The sequence below is a fragment of the Polyodon spathula genome, chromosome 53 (assembly GCF_017654505.1).
Source record: "Polyodon spathula isolate WHYD16114869_AA chromosome 53, ASM1765450v1, whole genome shotgun sequence".
Lineage (NCBI taxonomy): Eukaryota > Metazoa > Chordata > Actinopteri > Acipenseriformes > Polyodontidae > Polyodon > Polyodon spathula.
The window spans coordinates 1492264-1503780 of record NC_054586.1 but is presented as its reverse complement, the minus strand read 5'-3'; the positions used below and the strand labels follow the sequence as shown (position 1 = coordinate 1503780).

General features: G+C 47.3%; 1 protein-coding gene across 2 annotated transcripts; it reads left to right on the top strand.

The window, feature by feature from the left end:
• The first annotated feature begins 1245 nt into the window (after positions 1 to 1245).
• On the top strand, positions 1246 to 11197 carry LOC121307133 (ORM1-like protein 2). 2 transcript variants are annotated; one of them, XM_041239262.1, is made up of 4 exons: positions 1246 to 1289; positions 4609 to 4786; positions 6626 to 6777; positions 8210 to 11197. In XM_041239262.1, exons 2-4 carry the CDS (start codon positions 4613 to 4615, stop codon positions 8343 to 8345), a joined length of 462 nt encoding a protein of 153 aa, XP_041095196.1. In that variant the 5' UTR covers positions 1246 to 1289; positions 4609 to 4612; the 3' UTR covers positions 8346 to 11197. The 2 variants fall into 2 exon arrangements, with proteins under 2 accessions (XP_041095196.1, XP_041095197.1); XM_041239263.1 differs by having other exon boundaries at positions 1251 to 1289; positions 4612 to 4786.
• Positions 11198 to 11517: the final 320 nt, after the last annotated feature.

Here is an 11517-nt window from a genome sequence, read left to right as displayed (position 1 = left end):
CAACCCTACAAACAGGACCAGGATCTTTATAGCGCTGCGCTCTGACACGAGCACTACAGCACAACCCTACAAACAGGACCAGGATCTTTATAGCGCTGCGCTCTGACACGAGGCACTACAGCACAACCCTACAAACAGGACCAGGATCTTTATAGCGCTGCGCTCTGACACGAGCACTACAGCACAACCCTACAAACAGGACCAGGATCTTTATAGCGCTGCGCTCTGACACGAGCACTACAGCACAACCCTACAAACAGGACCAGGATCTTTATAGCGCTGCGCTCTGACACGAGCACTACAGCACAACCCTACAAACAGGACCAGGATCTTTATAGCGCTGCGCTCTGACACGAGCACTACAGCACAACCCTACAAACAGGACCAGGATCTTTATAGCGCTGCGCTCTGACACGAGCACTACAGCACAACCCTACAAACAGGACCAGGATCTTTATAGCGCTGCGCTCTGACACGAGCACTACAGCACACCCCTACAAACAGGACCAGGATCTTTATAGCGCTGCGCTCTGACACGAGCACTACAGCACAACCCTACAAACAGGACCAGGATCTTTATAGCACTGCGCTCTGACACGAGCACTACAGCACAACCCTACAAACAGGACCAGGATCTTTATAGCGCTGCGCTCTGACACGAGCACTACAGCACAACCCTACAAACAGGACCAGGATCTTTATAGCGCTGCGCTCTGACACGAGGCACTACAGCACAACCCTACAAACAGGACCAGGATCTTTATAGCGCTGCGCTCTGACACGAGCACTACAGCACACCCCTACAAACAGGACCAGGATCTTTATAGCACTGCGCTCTGACACGAGCACTACAGCACAACCCTACAAACAGGACCAGGATCTTTATAGCGCTGCGCTCTGACACGAGCACTACAGCACACCCCTACAAACAGGACCAGGATCTTTATAGCACTGCGCTCTGACACGAGCACTACAGCACACCCCTACAAACAGGACCAGGATACTCTGACGTGAGACACTTTTAGAATAATAATTTTAAAAAGAGGTTTTTAAAAATGAATTTGAAATTTTTAACCCCAAATATTTTATGATGCGCCCGTTTCCGCGACAATACGGTCAACGAGTTGAAGTCGTTGATATGACTGAACAATGAGAGCGGGGAAGCTTGCGTGATTGCCATCAGAGTTCACCAACCAGAAAACCGACAGGTTTCTGTTGCACCAATCGAGTGCAGAGAGGGGCGGGTTCAAGAACAGCTCGGATTTCCTGGTTACCGTTCCCTACAGCAGGTAAGGGGGGTAGTTTCGCCTCGTATTTTGAATACTTGTTTTTATTTATATCTGTAATAAAATAGATCAGGTGTTTAATGCGTGTATAGAGTATCTGGACGCACTCAGAGTTGGGCACGGCATGTGGTGTAAGGTCACGGTTTCCTGGTGTGGTCGGCAGGATCTCAGGTTCGCCAGATTCTTGCCTCATTGAGACGGGATCGTGTTGTTTTCCTGGATCACACAGTAATGGACTGTGGTTTCCATCTCCCTGTTTATTGAACAGGCGAGTCCAGACCTCAAACGAACCTGTATTTCATCGAGATTAAAAAGCGCCTGCAAACAGCCCCGCTGCGCACTGAACCTGGTCCTCTCCCGGCAGCTTGTTTCTGTTTATTTTGTAATGGAGTACACGGCCTGTAAGTGTGCTGTTTTTATTTTATTAACACCGCGTTTACTGCCGAGCCTGCCCTGCTGCAAATCACACCCTGAAACTACAAAGTATCACCCGATCACCCGGCACTGCCCCTCATCTCCAGAGCCGAACACGGGCCAGCTCGACGCGGGGCGCTGCTGCAGTGAAACCGGTCCCGGCCGGGCGACGCTGTGTGCGAGTCAGTGGAGATTTCACAATCTCAGCTGGGACTGCCGTGTTTTATAAGTAAATACAAGGCAGTATTCGCATAATAGTATGTAGTGTTCATTTCCTTTTGTTTTTGATGTGCAATTACTCAGTATTGAAGTCTGTGGAAGGCGCTGGTTGGATTGGGTTGTATTGCAGGCTGTGGAAGGCGCTGGTTGGATTGGGTTGTATTGCAGGCTGTGGAAGGCGCTGGTTGGATTGGGTTGTATTGCAGGCTGTGGAAGGCGCTGGTTGGATTGGGTTGTATTGCAGGCTGTGGAAGGCGCTGGTTGGATTGGGTTGTATTGCAGGCTGTGGAAGGCGCTGGTTGGATTGGGTTGTATTGCAGGCTGTGGAAGGCGCTGGTTGGATTGGGTTGTATTGCAGGCTGTGGAAGGCGCTGGTTGGATTGGGTTGTATCGCAGGCTGTGGAAGGCGCTGGTTGGATTGGGTTGTATCGCAGGCTGTGGAAGGCGCTGGTTGGATTGGGTTGTATTGCAGGCTGTGGAAGGCGCTGGTTGGATTGGGTTGTATTGCAGGCTGTGGAAGGCGCTGGTTGGATTGGGTTGTATTGCAGGCTGTGGAAGGCGCTGGTTGGTTGGGTTGTATTGCAGGCTGTGGAAGGCGCTGGTTGGATTGGGTTGTATTGCAGGCTGTGGAAGGCGCTGGTTGGATTGGGTTGTATTGCAGGCTGTGGAAGGCGCTGGTTGGATTGGGTTGTATCGCAGGCTGTGGAAGGCGCTGGTTGGATTGGGTTGTATTGCAGGCTGTGGAAGGCGCTGGTTGGATTGGGTTGTATTGCAGGCTGTGGAAGGCGCTGGTTGGATTGGGTTGTATTGCAGGCTGTGGAAGGCGCTGGTTGGATTGGGTTGTATCGCAGGCTGTGGAAGGCGCTGGTTGGATTGGGTTGTATTGCAGGCTGTGGAAGGCGCTGGTTGGGTTGGGTTGTATTGCAGGCTGTGGAAGGCGCTGGTTGGATTGGGTTGTATTGCAGGCTGTGGAAGGCGCTGGTTGGGTTGGGTTGTATTGCAGGCTGTGGAAGGCGCTGGTTGGATTGGGTTGTATTGCAGGCTGTGGAAGGCGCTGGTTGGGTTGTATTGCAGGCTGTGGAAGGCGCTGGTTGGATTGGGTTGTATCGCAGGCTGTGGAAGGCGCTGGTTGGATTGGGTTGTATCGCAGGCTGTGGAAGGCGCTGGTTGGATTGGGTTGTATCGCAGGCTGTGGAAGGCGCTGGTTGGATTGGGTTGTATCGCAGGCTGTGGAAGGCGCTGGTTGGATTGGGTTGTATTGCAGGCTGTGGAAGGTGCTGGTTGTATTGGGTTGTATTGCAGGCTGTGGAAGGCGCTGGTTGGGTTGGGTTGTATTGCAGGCTGTGGAAGGCGCTGGTTGGGTTGGGTTGTATTGCAGGCTGTGGAAGGCGCTGGTTGGGTTGGGTTGTATTGCAGGCTGTGGAAGGCGCTGGTTGGGTTGGGTTGTATTGCAGGCTGTGTTAAGTTGCTTTGACAGACCAGGAGCTGCTCTTCAGTTCTAGTGACACAGACATATGTTACGTAGGCTAGATCAAATGTCTTTGTATTAGAAGAGCTATTCAGTGCACGGCAGTGAATTAACAGGAACAGTTCAGTTTCAGATTAATAGATTGGACTGGCTGTCTATAGAGACAGGCGGCTGATCTAGCCTGTTATACAGATATCCACGGCAGACAACTAGACCGGAAGAGCAGCTCAGGTGAAAGCACCTGAACACAGAGGCATTGCAATCTCTGTCAATCTGTATACCATCAAGCATCTGTCTCTCAGTCTGCATTGCCTTTGTAAAATAGAGCAGTCCACACCACACCACTCCCGTGTGTCAGCACCCCCTTGCTGTTGATAGCTCAGTCAGAATAATAAGTTTATTCAGCTTCTCCCAGCTGCTGTTATGATGGGCAAACCCGTAGATGCGTAACACTTTACAGGGGTTCAAATATATGTCTAGCACCACACCAAGTGAATGAAGCTGTCTGCAGGCCTGACTTCCAGGTATTCTGGTACAATTGCACTTCATAAGTCATTTAACTGTGAAAGTGAAGTTCTCGACTCTGCCCTTCAACGCCGTCTTCACTACCCCTAACCAGCGAGCTGCTGTCTGAGTGACTGACGTGCTTACCCTGAAGTAAGGCCTGCAGATTGAAAGCTTTCTCAGCCTCGTTTGGCTCCAGATCACAGTAAGTTGGCTCTAAATGTGTGGCACGTGGGAGACCTACACGCAGTACGATCTGTGAAATGATTTCCAGGGAACCACAAGGAGATGTGGCAAGGGTCTGAGGAGCTCATCTGTTACGATCCACATCCTGACGCATTTCACGCCAGTCTTCTGGGTGATGTCACTGGCTGACGGCTTGTCAGTCAGTAGGAGAAGCAGCTGGTTGGATAATGACAGGAAAGAAGTCGTTGAAGGGTTGGGGCCAGTTTCACCATGCTCATGAAATGACCAAGGAAGGGCAGCACCATCTGAAATGAAAGTATGGCTTGCAAACAGAGCTTTCTTTAACCTAACGTAATACCAGCTGTCATGTTGAAATAAAAATACCTTACTGAAACACATTTCAAAAGTGCATATTTGAGACTTGTGTAGTGAGTGGAAGGTTAACTCCTGTTAAGATTTTATAAACCAGGTTCGAACCCCTAAGAGCAGGAATGCCATGTGTCAGTGCTGAGTGCCCGGTGTGTGTCCCAGCAGGATGAATGTGGGGGTAGCGCACAGTGAGGTGAACCCCAACACGAGGGTGATGAACAGCCGGGGGATCTGGGTGGCCTACCTCATCCTGGTCGCCGTGTTGCACGTTGTGCTCCTGAGCATCCCCTTCTGCAGCGTGCCGCTGGTGTGGACCCTGACCAACATCATCCACAACCTGGTGAGAGGGGGAGGGGAACTACCACAGGGGTATAGCCACAGACATGAACTTGTCTATTGGCACATTCTTATTGTTTTCATGTTTATTGAACCCTAAGTAGGACAATATGCTCCAATTTTTTACATCTGTTTTTGAATGTGATGCCATCTTTAACCCTTGCGGTCCATTTATTCAGCGCTTGCCAGGTGTGTCAGGTCCAATTTATTTTCACACGCGCTGTTTATTTTGCGTGCGCTGTTTAAAATAAAAAAAAAATCAGCGTAAAACAGGTTTAAAAGGCTCTGCATAGAAAAAGGACATCAATACTGCATCTGCAGCCAAGCCCCACCCCTTGTTCCCTGTATTTTTCACATACCTCTTTATAGACGTGCGAACTTATAAATCCTCTCCTGATCACTCGTTTTATCACCAAACTCCTCAATAATGTGATCCGAGTCATTATTGTATTACTGTAACATCTCAAAAAGCTCTGCAGATGTCTGTGATATTATTTGAGCGCTGGATGCAGAAGCAGCTCTCTCCTTGGTTTGTGTCCGTGTTATCTCTGTGATGCTGGGGCTGTGTGTATTGCTCAGATACCAACCCCCCCCTTTTTTTCTGCTTCATTCGGCCATTGAAAAGTTTCCAGATAAAGAAACGACTGGACACCTGTGCTTTACGACTTTTTGATGATGTCGGAAAGGGTCCGACATCGGACTGGAAAGGGAAAATTGTAATGTTGGACCTGGTCCGTCACAGGACCGCAAAGGGTTAAACAGTCTTCAGTATGTTTTTAACATTGTGAAATCTGATCAGTATTCAAAATAGAATAATGTATGGGTCAGAATATACTGTAATGTATGGGTCAGAATATATTATCACACTAACACGTACAGGTTAGTTTTGGGCAATAATGCAGAGTGGTGCAGCCCAAAACCAACAAGAGACGAGTATTGTTGAGCGACGATAATATTTCTGATCCATACGCTATTTTATATGTTTCTTAAAACATGCAGAAGTGAGTAACATTTAAAACCAAACTGCCGCCATTATCACTGTTGCCACAGCTAGCACAGTAAAGCAGAGAAGAAGTAATACTTTGAAAATAAAGACATTGCTCCCAGTCATTTCTCTTGTGTAATGCTGAGGTGCAGTTGGAAGCTGTGTGGTTTTCATTGTCTCGCTCTTTTAAAAGGTCTCTCTTGTTTGCCTGAACCTCATTGTTTCCAAGTTCTCGTCATTGTTTGTTTGAATGTCTTTATTTTGAATGTATTATTTCTTCTCCTGGTGTACTGTGCTTGTTGATCTTTTTCAGTGTAGCGTTCTGTTTCCATGACAACACCTTATTCAAGATGATATTAAGGATGGCTCTCATAAAAACTAAGTAATGCAGTGACCTTAAAGTGAGCCTCCATAGGATTCAGTACACATGGAAACAGTAATAATTTGACAATAGAGAGTTCATTACTATGAATACACTGTGATTATGAAACAACTGCCATAGGAGATATCTCATTGTAGGCAGATCCCCATCTTAGAACCTGGTCCTTTGGTATTGCATTCACTCCATCTGGTTCATATTGGGGTCTCCCCAGTTATTCAAGTAAGGCGTGTTGAAGAGCTGCTCTTCAGTGCTAGTTGCCTGTGATAGTCATGTCACCTGCTTCCCTTGCTGCCAGTCCAGTTCTGTGCAGTAAACCCAGTGGAGGTCCTCGCGCTGATCTAGCCTGCATGTAACACAGGTAGCTAGGACTGAACTGCAAGAGCCGCTCGGAGCGATTGCAAATATCACACAAGGGAACAAGCAGCGAAGAGATGGTCCTTTGCAGCGTCGTGGTGACCCTGGTGTTGTCTGTGCAGGTGATGTACCTGTTCCTGCACACAGTGAAGGGGACTCCCTTTGAGACGCCGGACCAGGGAAAGGCTCGTCTCCTGACTCACTGGGAGCAGATGGACTACGGGGTGCAGTTCACCTCCTCGCGCAAGTTCCTCACCATCTCGCCCATCGTGCTGTAAGACACTAACCCTCCTCCCCCAGCTCTGTGGATCACTTTGCTTGGCAACAGCACTTCTGTGTATTTGTTTTAAACAGAGGTACTGCACTGGGTTCAAGGGTGTTTCCCAGTTTGCTTGCCTTGCCTTCCAGGAAGCCGGTGAAGGGGTGGGGTCAGTTTCACCCTGCAGGTGTCCAAGGAGGCGGAAGACAGTCTGAAAGCACGGCTTGCAAACAGAGATTCATTGAACCCAATGCCAGATATTTTAAAATACAAATGTTCACTTGTGATTCTTTCAAAACTGCACATTTGAGACCTTTAAAGATATAGATAGATAGTGCAAGCGTTCCAGAGCCCCCTACATTGCCTTGCTGTGTCCTATTGTGTCCGTATCACAGCAGATTTATTTTCGGCGCATTCCCAATTGTAGTTTTGATTTTTGTTTTTCACCCTTTTATTCAGGTCTGTTTACCAGGAGAAATAGATTTTTTCTTCTAAACATTGCAGTGTGTACAGATCACTCTCCCTCCTGCAACAATGTTCAGATGAGTGGGAACAGAAATCCAGCAATCCTTGTTGCAAGAGGGAATGTGATCTGGAAACACTGCGATCCTTAGTGTTTTTTTTCTCTTGGCAAACGCTCCCGAGTAAATTTTGAGAAATGTATTGCCCAGCTGATTAATGACCCTTGATGTGTGATTAAAAATTTTAAAAGTCTCGGCAGTATGTTTAAAAATATAACACTGCGATACGGACACACAGGACACAGCAAGGGTAACGGGATGAGTTTCTTGTACACTTTGCAGGGGGTTCTGGGACACTTTAACAAGTGCGCAAAATACACAGCTTCAGTATGTTTGGGGTCCTTACGCCTTTGTCGTCTTTTCAAACCTAAGGTTAAACATAGTTACCTTTTTATTTCAGTATATTCTATATTGCGCATTACAAGACAATCTCTGTGTCATTAGGATTCCAAATTCTAACACAACACAATTTGAATAAACAAACGTCATTTATGACATCATTTCTGAATGTCTCACAGCAATATCGATTAGAGACTTTTAGTTATTTCCCACAAGGGCTTTTTGCATTATTAATGTGAGACTAAAGATGGTGAGATCAATGTGATTATTTCTCTTCAACACCTGAGCAAGCTTCCCTGAAACCAAAAACAAAACATCAGAGTCTCTGAAAGTCATTAGCTGCAGCAATTAACTCAAGCAGCCCGTCACAACGCAGCTGCCAGCAGGAAAGGTGAGACTAATAATAAAATCACTCTCTTGCCTTCAGTCTCACATTGAAGACACAAAATGCCCTTGTGGGGAACGAGAAACGTCTTGTGTGTTTAGTAGCGAAAATATTGTACTGAACCAAGCTGAGCTCAGACTTCTTTTAAATAAAAATTGTGTTGTAAAACAGAAACAAAACTCTCTCTCTCTCTCTCTCCCAGTTACATCCTGGCCAGCTTTTACACAAAGTACGATGCCACACACTTCCTGGTGAACACAGGGTCCCTCCTAAGCGTGCTCCTGCCCAAACTACCGCAGTTCCACGGGGTGCGGATCTTCGGGATCAACAAGTACTGAGCCAGCGAGCCCAGGAGGACCCCCAGAGCCTGCTGTCTGCTGCCGTGGGACGGGGAGGGGTCTCTGAGGGTGGGGGTGTGGATGCATGGATGTGTGTGTGTGTGTGAGGTCAGTGTTTCGAGCCCCCTGGTTTAAACCAAGGTGACAGAGGAGGTGGACAGACAGACAGACAAACGGCAGGCTAAACATCTTCATGACACGTGACAGCGTGGACCGAAGCACACAGGAGATGGACAAACTCTGCAAAGGGAACACAGTAACAACCACAGATTAGAGGGATCAGCAGTCCCCGTTTCTTCATATATTCTCCTCAAGTGTTCACTTCTCATTGTGTACACTTGTTTTGGCTACCAAGCTTAGATTCTGTATGATAATCATATATACAGACTGCTCGGAATCAAGGCCTTCATTTTTAAGGAACGCTTTTGGCCAATATTTATTTCCTACCTATTAATCATCCTGCTGTGTGTGTGTGGAATTCTGTTTTGAATTCCGTGCGCAACATTAATATGCTTCCCCTCCTGACAGCGTTTGTGGAAGCGCTTGGTTCTGGAACAACTAGTAAGCATGGCTAACTGATTAAAGCAGAAACATCACTAGAGAATCATGTCCATACAATATTATACATTGTAGAGAGGTATAAAGGATACTCTTTCATTTCTGTGTGCTGTGAGAAAATGTATGTGAAGTTCTCTTGATTTTACTGCAAGCCAGTTTAAAGTAATTGCAGCTACAAACCATTCGAATCTTAGCTGTGTTGTACTTTCATTGGCTCTATAGACTCAAACGTGTACGTTTTGAAAGACATACATGTTACATAAAAGATTTATTTTCAAACATGTTTTCTTTCTCCTGCTTTATTCTCGGGTTATCTGTTTTACTTCCTGGGTCGCCCAGCAGTGTCCTCTGGGCCGTGTTACTGGCTCAGAGCGTGTCAGTCAACAGGGGAAACAGCTGATTGGTTATTGACAGGAAAGAAGAGAGTTGGGGACAATTAAACCCTCCAGGTGACCGAGCAAGTGCAACAGTAACTGAAAGCAGAGCTTGCAACAGATTTCTTTAACCAGGTGTAGTACCAGATGGGTTAAAATAAAAAAAAAAAAAAACATGTTTGCTATAATTGCACATTTGAGCCCTACAGAGTAAATTGAAATGCACGACAGGTAAGATTCATGAAGTCATTGCGATAGCTTCAATCACTTTAAGAGCAGTGCTAGCCTTAGGAGAAATCCGTGTATTTGCCATGTAACATATTCACTTGGTGACTATATATGCAGGGCATCAGTAGCTTTACAGTCTACTGTAGTTTCCTATTGTCAGTGTCTGGAGGTAGCCGTATGTTTACTCTGCTGGCTGTGATGCGGATCGCTCTGCCGGCTTTGATGCGGATCGCTCTGCCGGCTTTGATGTGGATCGCTGTGCCGGCTCTGCTGGCTGTGTGCTCACTCTGCTGGTTGTGATGCGGATCACTGCCTGCTGTGATGCGGATCGCTCTGCCGGCTGTGATGCGGATCGCTCTGCCGGCTGTGATGTGGATCACTCTGCCAGCTGTGATGCGGATCGCTCTGCCGGCTGTGATGCGGCTCACTCTGCCGGCTGTGATGCGGCTCACTCTGCCGGCTGTGATGCGGATCGCTCTGCCGGCTGTGAGCTCACTGCTGGCTGTGTGCTCACTCTGCCGGCTGTGATGCGGCTCACTCTGCCGGCTTTGATGCGGATCGCTCTGCTGACTGTGTGCTCACTGCTGGCTGTGTGCTCACTCTGCCGGCTGTGATGCGGCTCACTCTGCCGGCTTTGATGCGGATCGCTCTGCCGGCTGTGAGCTCACTGCTGGCTGTGTGCTCACTCTGCCGGCTGTGATGCGGCTCACTCTGCCGGCTGTGATGCGGATCGCTCTGCTGGCTGTGATGCGGATCGCTCTGCCGGCTTTGATGCGGATCGCTCTGCTGACTGTGTGCTCACTGCTGGCTGTGTGCTCACTCTGCTGGCTGTGATGCGGATCACTCTGCCAGCTTTGATGCGGATCGCTCTGCTGGCTGTGAGCTCGCTCTGCCGGCTGTGATGCGGATCGCTCTGCCGGCTGTGATGCGGATCGCTCTGCCGGCTTTGATGCGGATCGCTCTGCTGACTGTGTGCTCACTGCTGGCTGTGTGCTCACTCTGCTGGCTGTGATGCGGCTCGCTCTGCCGGCTGTGATGCGGATCGCTCTGCCGGCTGTGATGCGGATCGCTCTGCCGGCTGTGATGCGGATCGCTCTGCCGGCTGTGATGCGGATCGCTCTGCCGGCTTTGATGCGGATCGCTCTGCTGACTGTGCTCACTGCTGGCTGTGATGCGGATCACTCTACATTTGGTGCCTTTATTTTGGTTACGACACAACATACCCTGTCTAAACAGTTGAGTACACATCACAGCACTTCATAAACTTAGTTGGCAGATCAAAAAAACATTATGTTATTGTAACAAACCTTTTCTGTGGGTTAAAAAATTCAAACGTAAACTTGCTCTATAAAATATATTGAAAATGGTAATGTGCGGTGGCATATTTAAGGCATTATTATTTTGTGTAGACTGTAAAATTATATGCTTTTGGTTTCTACTTCTTAAAACGTTTCCAATTTAACTGACAAAAGTAATTATTTGACTTAAAATTAGGTGCAATTGCCAGCAGTGGATTTGCTTAGTTTTGACAGGTGAAAAGCATCAATAAAAATCATTGAATTACTTTTGGAGGTTTGAGTTTTATTAAGCATGAAATAATGTGGGAACTTGCCTTACTGTTTCTGTTTGTTTTTGTTAACATGATGTATTTCTGCTGAAATGGAAACCAGATAAAATGCTGTGCACAGTTTATACTGATTCCAGGGTTATCTGTTCCCAGCATTGACGATGGAGCCAAGTACACTGAAGCCTGCAACTGATCTTTAAAGGGGATTTATTATTATTATTATTATTATTATTATTATTATTATTATTATTATTATTATTATTATACAAGATAAAGTAAATGATGGAACATGCTGACTTGCCTGTGTTAGTCAACGGGTCACCTATCTGACCCACTTGGAAACCCAAACTCTGTTGGATTGACTTGCCTGTGATTCACTCCCTGTAATGATTCTAGCACCCCATTGAGCCCCTGGCTTTGATTTGACAATCCTAGTTTGTTGTTG

Excerpts from the sequence above, each read along its gene's own strand:
- LOC121307133 (XM_041239262.1), top strand. The coding sequence starts at position 4,613 with ATGAATGTGGGGGTAGCGCACAGTGAGGTGAACCCCAACACGAGGGTG. Across the intron at positions 4,787-6,625 it reads CCAACATCATCCACAACCTG|GTGATGTACCTGTTCCTGCA; the intron begins GTGAGAGGGGGA and ends TTGTCTGTGCAG. Across the intron at positions 6,778-8,209 it reads ACCATCTCGCCCATCGTGCT|TTACATCCTGGCCAGCTTTT; the intron begins GTAAGACACTAA and ends TCTCTCTCCCAG.